A 15,983-nucleotide genomic window follows, 5' to 3' on the forward strand; every position below is an offset into this window, starting at 1 on the left:
ATTTACCAAATACCTGCTAAATGCTATCAATGACAGTTTCACTAGTCTCAAATAATTATTTCTTCAGGGACAAAAACAGCAAGTCTTATTCCTTATTTTTGTGTCCATAAATTATGAGAACTACATGTTCATGCACACAAATATATGTAACAAAAGCCTAACATCTGGTTTTCCTAGGGAAGAGAAGCTTTGGGAGAAGGATTTGGAACAGAAAACATTCATGGGAGGCTTTAAACCTTTGGCCCTTCACCATTCCAAATGGCCCTGCCAGCTTTCCTATATTTGCATGTATCACACAGTTAGGACCTAACATTTACGCAACAGCATGAGGGGAGAACCTTAGGCCTGAAACTAAAATGCTGTCCCGTGGCTGTGCCCGTTCTCCCCAGACCATGGCTCCCACTAGCCTCTTTGAGTACTTTTACCTGGCTGAAATGTGGCCTTGAACTGTTATAATGCCCCTTGCCTGCCAGAATGGAGGATGAAAACCTCTGGCCTTTGAGTGGCCAAGTAAGGTGCTCTGGAAGGTTGCCCATGAGGGGAATACAGGGGTACCACTTTTCCTCCACATTGCTATATTGTTGTTGTTATGTGCCTTCAAGTCGATTACGATTTATGGTGACCCTATGAATCAGCGACCTCCAGTAGCATCTGTTATAAACCACCCTGTTCAGATCTTGTAAGTTCAGGTCTGTGGCTTCCTTTATGGAATCAATCCATCTCTTGTTTGGCCTTCCTCTTTTTCTGCTCCCTGCTGTTTTTCCCAGAATTATTGTCTTTTCTAGTGCTATATTTTTGGTACATCCCAAATGCAGAATATCTGCCTTGTTACTTTCTCCCCTCCCCTCAAAGTAGGCTATTGCCAACTTCTTTTGAAACATTAGAACATTTTCTCTGTTACCAAAATGTACACACTTTCCAGAAATTAAGCCAAAAGGCAGATTGCATAATCTCCATGTTTTGTTTAAAAGGACCATGTTTTACTCAAAATACCTGGCCCTAATTTATCAAATATTAAATTAAATTGCAATTAATTTAAAGGGGGGGTTACACATTTTTGCATAAAATATACAGTCTTGCCAAGTGCAGTGCAACTCTGTTAAAATGAGTGAGTTTTATCATTGACTTCAAGTGGATGTGGATTGCATCCTGAATAGTCTTCTGTCACCTTGTCCTTTCTGTGGACATATATATCCATAGTTTAGTTCTATATTTTTGCCAAACTTTTCTTTGAGAGGATATTCATTCACTTCCCTTTAATTTTAATGATGGGATTTCTCCAGTTCTTTGTCAACATTTTCTACAACAGAGTTGAGGATTTTCCATCAGTGGTTTTCTGCCCTCAACACCTATTGTAGTCCTGGTGTTCTCCCTCTCACTAAGGTGAGGAATATCACAAGAACAGTGGGAGAAAAGAATGTCTGAGCCACTGAATTCTTTTTTTGTCATATTAGCAGCTGCACTTTCCTTCTTTACCTTCAAAATTTTGTATGAGATGGGACTACAAAGAGGGATTGGCTGTTCTTTCAGAGAATGTGAGAAATGGACAAAACAACCAAAGGTTCCTAAGTCAGAAAACCTTGGTGCAAGATGGAAGTTTTTCTAAGTTTAACAGCAGAATCCTGAACATATTTACTCGGACCTATGTCCTATTAAATTCAGTAGGGCTTACTTCCAGGTAACTGTGGTTAGGATTTCGGCCTTAACCATCAGAATACAAAACTTTCTGAACTCAGCAGCTCTCTTTTTGACCTAGGTAGCCATACTGTTATAGGATTGGGGGACTGGTCTGGATGATTTCTTTGGGTTCCCTTCCAGCCTGTGATTTTGAATCTGTATAGGTGAAGTTCCTATTGGGAGGAAGGGCGGGATATAAATCTAAATAAATTAATTAAATAAATAAGTTGTAGTAGAAGTTGGACAGTGAAAAAACAGATAAGAGAAAAATCAACTCATTTGAAATGTGTTGTTGGAGGAGAGCTTTGCGGATACCATGGACTGCGAAAAAGACAAATAATTGGGTGTTAGACCAAATTAAACCAGAACTATCACTAGAAGCTAAAATTATGAAACTGAAGTTATCATACTTTGGACACATCATGAGAAGTCATGATTCATTAGAAAAGATAATAATGCTTGGAAAAACAGAAGGGAGTAGAAAAAGAGGAAGGCCAAACAAGAGATGGATTGATTCCATAAAGGAAGCCACAGGCCTGAACTTACAAGATCTGAACAGGGTGGTTCATGACAGATGCTGTTGGAGGTCGCTGATTCATAGGATCGACATAAGTCGTAGTCGACTTGGAGGCACATAACAACAAAGTAGACTAACTTGCTGTACTGGTGAAGCCAGTTTCTTTGGTAGGTTAATGGGTCTGTCAAGTACCTGATCTATGCATATAAAAACTTTCCCCCATTTTCTTAGAGCCAAATGATTCCTGTGTGTTTTTGAGTCTGATATGAAGATGGGAACTGGAAAAACACAGAGAGGCTTCCCCTGATCTCTGTGCTGAATACAAAGCTATGGCTTTGGGAAGCCTCCCCTAGAAGCCTAACAGGGAAGCAAGATCTGTAGGTGTGTTAGTGCTTCCATCTTATGTTCAGGTTGTATACATGTGTAAATAAAACGATATATTCTAAAGACACCACAGTCTCTGCTGAGCTTCATTCCAAGGAAACCAAACCCTGGGTAAGTGTTGGAACCCTAGAAGTCTCTCACTGCTCGGAGATTGGAGCGTGCACAACAATACAATGCCATTCCCTAGGTATCAAGGAAAAATGTCACCACCTCAGCAGCATTAAGACCTGACACTTGAATTCAATATGACTGTACGTCTTTTATTTTTTAATTTTATACATAAAACAAAGAAATGCAACAGTAAACAATGAAAATACATATACACTGTCACCATTATAATCATAAATGTGCAGATTTAATCAGTAGGTTCTGAACCTTTAACTAAAATCCCAATCTGTGTACCCCCCCCACTTTAACAAAAGACATTCTTCCAAAAAAAAGTTACATATCCAGGACACGTAAGTACATTACAGAGCTTGGATCCACTTTCTCACTGGGTAAGAATCAATAGTGTTTAATTGGGGGTTCAGAGGAATGGGACATTATAGTCAAATGGGATAAAACAAACATGAGGACAGAGTATAATTTCTATGGGTTGCACATCCATAAACAAAGATGACCTGGTTTGCACCAAACTATGGCTTAGCAGGATCACATGAACATAAGGATCTTGGTGGATTATATTTGTTAATGTTCCTCTATGATAACTATTGGTAACTAGGGGCTTTGCTTGTCAACTCTGCCTACTGTTGCCCATGGCTCGCAGTGCTCCCCCTCCCTCCCCCTGCACATGGGTCACCAGCACACCACCACCCACTTCCCCCATGAGTTAACAGGCTCCTGCTCCCCCTCCCCATGGGTCACCAGCATTCCCACTCCCTCTCTCCCCCAGGTCGGCAGCATTCCTCATCCCTGCCCCATGAGCTACCAGTGCTTCTTCCCTCTCCCCTCCCCCCACAGGTCACCCACCAGCCCACCAGGGGCCAGGCCATCTCTATGCCTTCACTTCCGCCACCACGCAACTTGCATGCTGCCGCCATCACCCCTGCTGCCCCACCCCTCCTCACCTTGCAGCATCATACTACTCATGAATGTGCCTGCGCAGAAGCATTCTCGAGTAGTGTGACACTTAGAAAAAGCTCATATAGTAAGACTGATCTATTGGTAAGCTTTATGCTCACTTTTTGATGTATTTTAAATGAACAGCTAATTGTTGTATTGTTAGTGTTCTGTTGCAGTGGTATTGTAACTTCCATTATTCATTATGATTGTGCATTATTCTAGACTGCTTATTTTCTGTGAATCACTAAGTGCAAATGTTATTTGTGGAAAATGCAGTATATAAATAAATTGACTATGACTATGACAAAAACTCCCTGGAAACAGAAAGAAGACAAAGGGTGGGGCTGGAACCTTTCTCACTTAGTTTTGTATTTGCTCCCTGAGCTTTCCATCTGCATGGTGTTTTTTTTTTTTTAACATAAAGCAATATCCACAGCCTATATTCTTGAGTGGCATACTGCATTTCTCTCACCTTATTAGTATTTCCTTCTGCTCCATGGCTACCCATGGGTCTATACCCAGCCTCATTCTCAATATATAGAGAAGAAACTTGGCTATAGAGTCATAGTTTTGTTGGTCACATCCTAATAAAATTCTAAATTAGCATGGTATTCAATATTTAATTTTGTTGGAGAATTTGCAACTTTTTGATGAATAATGGCAGGGCGGACTTATCCATTAGGCACAGTAGGCACAGTGCCTAGGGCCCACAATACTTTTAGGGGCCCACAAAAATGTTTTAATTTCTTTTAAAATCAGAAGAAAAAAATGAACTTTTAGGGCCCATGAAAATCTATTAAATTTTGCCTAAAACAGAAAAAAATAAAATGTTTAAGTATTTAAAGTTATATAAAAATAATTTTTAAGATTGATATTATTATGGAGGAAGGGGCCCACGAAGGCAAAAGTGCCTAGGGCCCACGAAAGTCATAATGCGGCCCTGAACAATGGCACTCGTAAGTAAACATCAATAGGATGTTATGTACAAGGAAATACGAGCAGAGGCTGCAGAGGCTAGGCACGGTGTCTTGCAAGCATACAATCTGTCTAGCATAGAAAGTGGAAGAAAATGGTTGCATACTTCCAAGTTAATACCAGCATACCAAGTCAAACCATGGGTCCAACTAGCTCAGTATTATCTAAACTGGCAGACAGAGGCTTTTCAGTGTTATAGTCTTTCCAAGCCCCACCTATGGATTCAACCCTTCCTTGAACCTATGGCCCTTCCCCTAAACTAAAAGTCCCAGACAGTTTTTTTAGTTTTTGCAAGTCATAATTGGATCTTTTGGATTAGGTATTAGATCTTCTGTCACTTTCCATGTCTATGCAACTCTACAAAGGAAATAGCTCGTTGTTGTTGTTGTTATGTGCCTTCAAGTCGATTACGACTTATGGCGACCCTATGAATCAGCGACCTCCAAGAGCGTCTGTCATGAACCACCCTGCTCAGATCTTGTAAGTTCAAGTCTGTGGCTTCCTTTATGGAATCAATCCATCTCTTGTTTGGCCTTCCTCTTTTTCTACTCCCTTCTGTTTCTCCCAGCATTATTGAGGGGGACATAGAGAAGGACCAGTGGTGGTTCACATGGAAGGACAAGGTGCACCACTTGGTCCCTGCTGTTGACTGGCAGCTCAGGGGGAGAGGCCCTGGCATACATACTGGCAATGTCATTGCATGGGTGCCTGGTGTAATCAACTCATGCCATCACTGTGCTCATCCAGGGGTACCTGCTAGTATGAACACAAGTCCTTAAGTGTTGTAGATTGTCCGTCTACATGTACCACCACTAAGAGAACATCTGCCCCAAAAAAGTTTACCAGCAACAAAACTTAAAGCATGCTGCTTCCTAGTTTGTATGCCATGAGGAAAAGAGGTGCAATAAATATTTATGTACTGACTTCAGGATCTCTCAGGAGGTAGAGAGTTTATTTGCTTGCAATCGTTTTTGTGACTCACAAAAAGTACAAAAGAAAATATAAGAAGCTGAGTTTTGTTTTGTTTTTTCTTTTTGCTGCAAACAACTGGTGATATTTGTTTGGGCACTCAACAGATCTGCAAATAAAGGGTCAGCCTATTTAGCTCTAATGAGGGTAATTTCTATTCACCTTTCAGGTCCTGTCAGATTTTCCATTTATAAGCCTCCTTTAATCTCTGCTTGAACATTTTGCAACAAATTGAAGATGGCAGTCAGCCTCTCATTCTGCAAAAAAAAAGTTATTTGTCGACTATTTACCTATAATGAATTTTGCCATATTTTGATAACAGGATGTTAAAATAAATATATTGATAGTAGTGCATGGTCCATAAACTTTTTTCCTGAACATTTCAGGTGGTAGACAGGCTGTCAATGAAAGGTTTGGAAATATTAAATAATTTATGGCACAGTCCTACACATATGATTGTAGTAACTGGGTATACGGTGACAATCTTAGTAGCTCTCTTCCATAAGATGATAGATACAGCAAATATTTTAGTACTATATATTTTCTGAACACAATTCTGAGCACAACTCGCAGTGCTGATGTTAACCATTAAGGCCCTATATAGCTTGGGATCCAGGAATATGAAGGACCACATTTGCCTGAATGTTGAAGTCATCTTCTGAGGTCCTTTTCTAGGCAGCCCCACCTTCAGAGGTTAGGTGGATGGCGACCCAAGAAAGGGTCTTTTCAGTGAACAACCAAGGAACATCATCCCTGGACATAAAAGCCTAAACAGACAGACCGTTAGGAAACTGGCTAACTTGTGATGATGGCTGGCATAAATGGCTTTAGATTTATCTGTGAGCATCAGTCATGCTAGCTAAATAAAGCCTCCATCTACAGAAACTGAGTACTTCTGAATACCAGTTGCTGAGGAACAAACAATGGGAGAGGGATGTAGCCTTCATGCGCTACTTGTGGTCTTCTTGCAGGCATCTGACTATGAGTGGAATTGAATGTAGCATTTTAAGTAGCTAGTTTCATCAGCACAAGGATTTTCCCTTGCACAATGGAACATTTCCTCCTCTCTTCCCTAAATCTGTTCTAGGGATTCCCCCAAACCCTGTGGAGAAGATTTGAAGAGGGCACAGGGAGTGCACAGAGGAAGGTGTGGGGGAAAGTCCCGTTCTGCAAGCAGGAATCCTTGTGCTGACAGGACACAGTACTTGCATACCACCCTGTATTTTGTGTTTTGATATTTTATTGTCAGGTGGACTTTGTTTTTGTTTTTATTGGAGACCATAAGCTTCTTTGTGGAGAAAGTTCCTCAAAAAGCAGGATATTTTTTTTAAAAAAATAAAAATAAAAAATACTGATGGAAACAAGATTCTAGATTAGGTACACCCTTGGTCTGATCCAGGAGGCCCCTTCTTATGTTCTTAAAAGTATGCAACATCTCTTACTTCTTATAGCTTGAAGATAATTTTTATTTCTCTTTATGTGTGAAACCTCCTTTTACCAAACTTTAGGGTAAAATTGTAGAGGGCGTTTGGAGACCCACTAAAAATGTATCAGCAGTTGGATCTGGCTCTATTCGCCTGTGACTAATCACTTTCAAGCCTGTCCTAGAGTACTCTATTGATTTCAAAACTTATATCCCACTTTTCAAAGGCCAAAAAGGCCTTCAAAGAGCTGCTTCCAATATTAAACTAGCAGTAAATAGTTAAAAACAATAAAAATTCAGTATCACAAATAATACAATAAAATACAGTAAAACAGGCAAGTTCTTTTTCAATTTTTTAAATGTCAGCAAAATTCTATCAGTAAATAGGCTCATCTTTCTGAGGACTACAGAAATAATAATAAAAAACTTTCAGCATATAATAAAAAGAACAGAGCACTGATGCCTGACTGATTTTGAAGAAAAACATGTTCCACAATGCAGGTATTGCTCTGTTAAAGGTTCCAGACTGAGGTGCATGCAACATCACAAGGAGATGACCGAAGTGAACGGGCAGGGAAATATGCAATAAGGCGGTCCTTCAGATATCCTGGTCCCAAATCATTTATGGCTTTGTATGCTAACAACAAAACCTTGCTGTTTAATTCATGTTTCTGCTTCTTGTTGGATCCGTATTTTACCTCCATGACAATTGACCGAGCTTGACCTTGCTACTTTACTTGGCTAAGAGCTTGCTTTCTGTATTTCACAGTAAGTGACCACTATTCTTGGATTATTGTTTTTAACCTACCTTCCCTGGCCTTTTTCCAGGAATGTTTGAATCTGAGTTCCTTTCAAATGTAAATTGACATTGTCAAAAAAATTCCTTATTGTTAGGACAATTAGAACTAAGTTGCTGCACTCGGACATCTGTTTCAAGGATTAGGGCTGCATGCAACTGAACTTTACACAGCTGTACACAAGAACCTTAAGTAACACTACCATTGTGTAAAACTGATGGATAACATGGCTGCTAGGTAAGGCAATCATCGGTTTCCATTGATTTACAGATTACTTAAGATATGGATAAAATTATTCAGCCGAGTATTTTTTAGGAGCAAAGAAATGATGTATCAGTCTGTGAGAAATAACAGAACTTCTAATGGCCAGCAACAGTCACTGATAATGGAGGCAGGGCAAAAATAAAATGGGATTGATGAACAGAGTTGGTTGAACATTGTGAAAATGTTAATTTTCCATTTCTATTACATGGAAAAGCAAAGAACTATGCGGTGATAAAAGGGGATGGCAGAGAGATGGAGGGAGGGAGAGTGAACTGGGGGGAAATCAATGTTTTATTCAACTGTACAAGACAGAGATAAGGAACAATTTTGAAATGACTAGGAATCCACATGGCTAAACATAGGATCCTACAAGCAGAGGAATCCACTGTCTTTAGATCAGTGTACATTTTCTTGAAACAAAACAAAAAGTAATTTTTCTTTTCACATAAGGTATCTACAATCTCAAGCAGCTTGAATGCCAATTTCACAAATTAAAGGGACTTTGCTCCGAATAAAGTCAGCAGGCAAATATTGTTGCTTATAATAAGGCATTTGTCTAAATTATTATGAGCTACATTATACAAGGAAGTCCAAAATCACATAAGATGACTTTCCCAGCCATCAAAAATGACCCCAGTGAAAACTGCAGCTTGTTGTACCAGCACCTGCAAAAAGGAAGCATGTCGTCAACCTCCTTCGCCTCTCACTTAGAACAACCTCTGCCTTGACCCTGAGAAACCAGATACACAGGAACAGCCCATCCACAGGAATTGAAAGCTTTACACTAGAGACACAGCACTAAGCTGTTCATTGCCTAAGCTATCTGCTCCAAACATTTGCAGTCACATTCCAAAGATGTTTCCGTTGCCCTGGAATGGTTGTAAATTTACTTTCCTGTGGAATTCCTTCCAGAAAAAGTGGGATGAATTGCACACGATAACACATGTAGTCCTTAGTTCCTGACCCTGCCACTCTTGTGTCTCATTTCCACAAATCTCTGGCTACAGATCTGGATATAACTAATGGCATATCTGAGTAGGCTGGAAAATCAAAACTTGAAAAAGCTAACAGATGCAGGAAGAAAATGGAATGCCAGCTCTAAAGATACATTAATACTAAGTGTGTGTACTTTTCAAGGCAAGGTTCTATTTAATTACTTGAATTGTTTATATTTCCCTATGCTTAATTAAACAAAGTAGCAACCCCCACCCTCAAAATCCCACATTGTTTTCCCAAACTACTAAGGGACTTCACCATAGTAAAAAGATAAAGGGGGGAAAACAGTCCTCCTTCAACAAGAGAAATAACATGCTTCTTTTTGCTAGCCAAGTTACAACTCTGTAGTTTGAACATTAAAAAGGAGGTATTAATCCCTCTGTCATTTTCAAAACTGAGCAACTATTGCTCTATGAAGAAAGAAAGAAAGAAAGAAAGAAAGAAAGAAAGAAAGAAAGAAAGAAAGAAAGAAAGAAAGAAAGAAAGAAAGAAAGAAAGAAAGAAAGAAAGAAAAATGAATGGTAAAATTAAATGCAGCATTATTTTATCACTTGGCTTGAAAGAAGCGTAAACATTTAGCTATTGATAACAATTTTAGACTAAGACATTCTCTGGGGAGTTAGAAATATGCGAATGCAGAGTGTTCAGAGGCACAACCACACACATGCTATACCTTTGTATTACACTGGCATTTTATTATTTAATTAAACTACTCTTATTTTTCTAGCTCGCACATGCTTCCCTTGAGACAGTTTTGCTGTTAGCCTGCTGGCCTTGACTTCCAGCCAAAAACAATTCAGAAACAAAAAGGGACAACAAATCATATTTTCTCAGACATTTTTATCCTTCAATACAACCCTGTTTTCACACAACATCATACAGAGTCTATGAAAACTATAATTTATTGCAATAGCCATCCAAAGCACGAGTCTTAAACATCCATTGGTGCTTTCCTCACACCCTTTTACAATTCCTTAAGTTGAGCCATTAGGAAGGAATTGTTTTGTTGCAAAGTACCAAAGGAGGTTGATCAATACCCTACCAACTGGATACTAGGATAATGACCTAGTTACTAATAGAAACCCACAGAGAGTATCAGAAGAAATTGGACACATATTTTAATGTATACATTTTCAAACACCATTTAATTTTTGTTAAAAGCACCTTTGCAAACTATCTGGTGTCCTGAGAAAGCAAGATTCAGATTGCATACTCTATCCACTGAAAAATCATTCTTGGGTAAATCCTGAGATCATACATTATCACATATGTTGGCTGGCTCTTACCTGGTGGCAACCCTGTAGGTTTGAGTCTCGCCCATATGATGAATAGGAGCCCCTTTCTGTTTTACCTGTTTTTTAAAAAAAGAGAATTGCGTTACCTGACATACAATTTTCTAAGTAATACACTGCATCATTATTTTATCTGTGCATCAGACTGATATTTGGGGGGTTCACCCGATATCCCTTTACTTCAGGTCCTGCTTCTATAACATGATGTTCTTTATCCTGGAACATAACATAATCATTTATGCATTCTCATTTCAGAACTATAATCCTCTCACCACACAAAGACCCCATTTGCCCAAGCTACAGAAGTATTATATGTATGAAAAGGCTTCGCTACTGAGTTCAGTTTTGGGGGCTACCTCACATTCACATGCATGTTTTTACCCTTGGGTCACATAGCAGCTGGGGGCTTAGATTGGAGGTGTGGGGAAAAGGGTAAACTCCCCAAGGCTGTATCCCTGACACAAGTTGGTGAGGGACTTCATGGCTGCTCTTAACTTACAAACAAAAACTAAAGGGCAGTCCATCATGGATCTCTCATAATCTTGCTAATTTGGCCCTCTGTTGCCCTTCATAGCTATGAATATGAAGAGGCCCATTGACCCACTGTTCTTGCACAACTGCTGTTCATTTCTTGGGGGTAAGTGTGCCCTAAGACATCTTCATCATTTGGTATGATATAACAATAAATAAATAAATAAATTTCCTGTTCTCATTCCAAATGTGACTCACATTTCCTAAAACTCTAAAAGAGGCTCAGCAGTCTTTCTCAAAAAGCAGACAACCCTCCTTTCCTTTTCATTTTATTCCCTATCCCTAAAACCTGGGCAAATTTATTTTTCTGTACACAGCAGGAAGGTTACCATGTCATGACCTGACCATAATAATTCTCACTGATTACACTGCAGTCACCAGTGAGGTCAGAGGTAATCAATCAGAAGCTCTCCAGATGGTGAATTTAGCAAAGAAACCTTTCAGCAGTCTGATTTTTCTCACTCTTTCCCAGTGTAATTCCTAGCAAATGATCTGATCTCAGCAGTTACACTTAGGAAATAATTTTTTGGATTAAAAATGTCACTTCCTACCAATGTTTCAGCTGCTACAGAACTGCAAAGGATTTTAATGGATTGGTGAGTCTCTGTGCCAGCTCTAAGTACCTGATTTGATTACCTTACATGCGTCTCTAATTTCCTTTGGAACCCTAACTGCACATGATATAGTGAGAAAGAGGAGTTGTTACTTCGGTAGGAAGAGTAGAGTGCTTCCAAATAGAAAGGTGATCATCAACTCTGACTGGTGAAAAACATCAAAACCTAATAGCCCTGTTCCACAAGGATAGGGCTTGGTGCTGGTATCAGAACAATATTGGTGCTGATATCAGAGGAATAGCATAAAAGCCACCCAAGTGATTAAGACTATCGCGAAGAAGTGACAGATTAAGATAAAGTGGGCAAGGGCATATCTGCTATTATTAGGATCACATAAGATCACGTAGATAAGATTAAATGCCTTAGTACAGAAAGAACCACAAAAACAATGCTGCTAATGACTGGACATCAACTACTTTTGATCCATGTACGGTTTACCTATTGGTGGGCAACAATAATGACACTTCGGTGCACAGATCTAATGTAATGCAGAGTTCAGGTTGTTTTCCCAATCAAGCATATAATAAATCGCAATAACTGGCTATACATAGTACAGTACATTACCTCTGCAAATGAATCATTTAATTACTATCAGACATGTACTTTGCAAAGGCGCCTGTACTTTAAAGAATTTTCTTTGAGGATATCATGTTCATCCTGAGATTCACAGAAACATAAGCAGTGAAAAAGAAAATGCTTGTTTTTTGGGGGGAGGGGGTTGCATTACAATATTGAGGTCAATTAAAGTATATTAAGAAACTGCAATGTTATTTCCCAGAGACAATGTTGAACAAAAGTCGAACAATCTCATTTTCACTTAATTAAATCATGCAAGACACTATTTAATATTTGCTGAATATAGTTGGATGTAACTTTCCCATATAAAATAAAGTCACATTGACAAATTGTCATTGCGCTTATTCTACAAGCTCCTAAAATGGCATCTGCAGATGTTAAACATGTTTGTATGAAATTATTTGTACTCAGTTTCCCTGTTTAGAAATACAGGGCTTAGTCTGATGGAGAACCTCTCATGGTAGAAAGGAATGGGTCTTTTGTGAACACTCAACTGTGACATGGTGCTCCCATTTAGTCTGTCACTTTCAATGGAGCTTTTATAGCAGAAGCTCTCCATAAACTGAATTCATTATTGTTAAGATACGGCCAGAAAAAGTAAGATATTCTAACCTGCTGTTGAGTCACCTGTGTCTTGGCAGAAAACGGAACCAATCTTACAGATTGAATTTGTTTACAGATTCAAGGAAGTAATATTTCTATATTGAGTTTACTCCATATTCAGTATCATGTCAAGTTAATACAAGAAAATAATATTAATACTAATACTACTAATGATGATGATGTAATGGCAAAGAACCATTCAGATTTTGAATTAATGAGACACAAAATAGGAGAGAAAACTCGTGCAAGAAATAGGAAGGAATAGGTTTTACTTCAGGCTGCAACTGTAAGGCAAACTTCCTTAAAATCTACTAGGTGAATGGAAACAATAACATTTAATATGTGTGGGGGCGGGGGGGCAGAATAAAGCCAACAAATTCAATCTATCACACAAAGAACCCCGCAAATGTTTCTATTTGCTGCATATGAATACCTGTCCACCGCCTCCTCCTTACTATCATATCAGACACAAGCTGCTTCGTTTTAATTTCAGTTGTTAAAAAATATTTATCCAGATACAAAAATAAATGTACTGCAAATTACAAGTTGTCAGGGTTAAAAATCTACTTCTATTTGTGTGGGGGAGGATAAGAGAACAGCACAGACATGAATCATTCTCAGTAATTTGAGTGTTTCCATGACATCAATGGGCACTCGTCCAGGACTCTGTCGAAGCTTGTGAGGTACCAAAGAGACATAGCAACCAGCAGGAGATTGACTTTTTTTTTAGGATTATGCTCCTTGTAAAGATTTCATCTGTACCATCCACTTTTACCACCAAACAGATAGCTTTGAGTGAACACATTTCATTCTAATAGTGTAAGCCTTTAACTTTTATTACATCTTTATTTTTGTTCCCCGATCTAACCAGAAATCTGCCTTTCCTCCTAGTTAAGAACAAAATAACCAAAAATTTAGAAGAAACCCTTTAGAGATAGGGTGTGTGTGTGTGTTTCTGGATATGTATATATTCACTATCCGTTGTCATTATGAAAGTAACAGACTTTTTTTTGTAATGACATTTTGTATTGTGGAAGGAAAAATCCTTTGTAAAAAAAACCCAACCCTGTCCATTTAAAATTAGCTACACTCTTTATGTTGATTTTCTGCTTAAAATTCACTGGCACATTTGTTTCAGATAATAAAATCTGAAAGAGTGTTGATAATATGCTAGAAGAGGCTCTTTAAGTAACTATTTGTGTGCATGATTTTTTTTTATAAAAGAAGCTCACCCAGAATTTCTACACTTATTTTACAATATACATCATTCTCAATATACATCATTCTCAGGTGCTGCTTAAACCCAGCAATCTGGAATGGTATTAATGATTGTTTATTTTTAAAGGGATTGGAGAGGGGTGTTTAAAAAGAGTCTACAGCAATGTAGAAACTCAACGCATTCACTGCGGAATTTTCGAGACAACCCTCCTGTACTAGAATGCGGCAGCCGCTGCGGATATTTTTTGGCACAAAGACAATGGTGGCAGTGCCAAGCCCCATGGCTACAACTACTCAAAAGAGGCATAAGGGTAGCATTAATCGCTCAAGTCTTTTACTGCATGGAGTATTGCTGTCCATTTTTAAAAAACTAAATGTACTAATTTAAAAAATATATAAACTGGAGAGGGGAGAGTATTGAAATACCAACCAATAACAAATCTTGTCAAGTATCAGATTTTTTTCTTTCTAACTGCAAACACAAAAGAGCTATCTTTACACGATGGCGGTGTGATAATAAAGAGTTTCACAAGAGTAGCTGACCCACAGCAGTGACACATTATTTTGCAAGTAGCAACTTCAGAATAGGAAATGTTATTAATAATACTAATGCCTTTTAAAATAAATGAACAGACAGAATACGCACTAGCCAAAACATGTATAACGAAAAGCAGACTGAACTGTTAGGCTCTTCTCCAAGGCATAATCGTAAGATGTTTTGTTTTTATGAGTTTTTAAAAGATGTTTTGTTTTTATGAGTTTTTAAAATATGTTTTGTTTTTATGATTTTAAAGATGTTTTGTTATTTGATGTTTTATAGATGTTTTTAGTGTTTTATCATATGTTTGTTGCCCTGGGCTCCTTCTGGAAGGAAGAGTAGGATATAAATTTAATTAATAATAACAGCAACAACAACCCACACCCCTACACCCAAGAAATAAAAAGGAAGCTTATCTAAAATGAACACAATTGACTGCTTGCTATGCAACTTCAAGCATTTGAGGTGTATTGTAAGAAACAACAAGAAATAAATAAAAAAGTAACAGTACAGGATTTCAAATTAGTCAGTGAAGAAGACAGTTGCCTCTCCTTTGAAATCTTAATCAAACTGAGTAGAAAATTTAAGCAACTTACAAAGGATACATTGCAAGTCATCTAACTCTCGCATACAACGTTTTTCCTTTGCTCTGAAAGATAATGCACCTTCTTTTCTCTGCCATGGAAAATAATGAGGCACAGGGCAACTCCTGTCTGCCTGCTGAGAGAACTGGAGGAACAGCTATTGATGTGAGGGATTTTGCTTCAGAGTTCATGTTGATCTGACATCTGAAATTCTCTGAGAGTTGGGCTCAAAGCCGCAAAATCCAGATACAATTGCAAATGATCCCAGATGTATAGTTTGCAACTTCAGTTTAGCTTTAGATGAAATCATGATGGTCAACAACCATTTGACTACTTGGATTCTGAACTTCTCAGCTGGGGCACTGCTTCCATCTGGACCCAAGTTTTTATTTTATTGCAAGGCATTACTTCAGTTGAGTTCCCCTATAATTTAAAATCACCTGGTATTGAAAAATGAGAATCACTGAAGTAGAAAAGTGAAGCGGGTGAGTATCACATTTTGCTTAACTTCAATATCCCTCATAAACTTGAGTAGCTATGCTGCGGTGTATGGGCGGCTTCTGCTTGGAAAGTGAGACAATCTTGTCCTCTTATGCTTCCTGTCTCACAATCCCATTTTAAAAAGTAACTACCAATTACAGAGTTCAAATTAAAATAAGGGTGTACAAATGCAGCTGGCTACATGATGGCTAAAATATTTTTAAGAAGCAGCTTAGCTGTGTTACTTCCATTCTTGTTCCCATCACATATCCTATAGATGTGAAGGGTACACTGCCCCCCCTTTTAGTACATATTGCAGTTTTGGATATTTGTACATGATGGGTGAACACAATGTTGCATAAGCAGATATCTTTCTCTCTTTCCCTCATCTGGCCTACAATTTCAAAAACAAACACACACACAAAAAATCCCTCCAAAACTGCTCCAGAGGACCCCACTACCTCCAGAGAGAATTTTTAAATG

General features: G+C 38.4%; 1 protein-coding gene across 16 annotated transcripts in view; it reads right to left on the reverse strand.

The window, feature by feature from the left end:
* TCF4 (transcription factor 4) overlaps positions 1-15,983 on the reverse strand; it is a 522,418-nt gene that overhangs the window by 260,552 nt on the left and 245,883 nt on the right. For all 16 annotated transcript variants that reach the window (XR_009761187.1, XM_061614925.1, XM_061614994.1 and 13 more), the window contains one exon: positions 10,351-10,415. Coding sequence is in view for 15 of the 16 variants with exons in the window: in XM_061614925.1 (XP_061470909.1) it covers positions 10,351-10,415 (65 nt within the window). In the remaining variant the exon portion in view is untranslated. The remainder of the gene's footprint in view (positions 1-10,350; positions 10,416-15,983) is intronic.

The sequence above is a fragment of the Rhineura floridana genome, chromosome 1 (genome assembly GCF_030035675.1).
Source record: "Rhineura floridana isolate rRhiFlo1 chromosome 1, rRhiFlo1.hap2, whole genome shotgun sequence".
In the NCBI taxonomy this organism is placed as follows: Eukaryota; Metazoa; Chordata; class Lepidosauria; order Squamata; family Rhineuridae; genus Rhineura; species Rhineura floridana.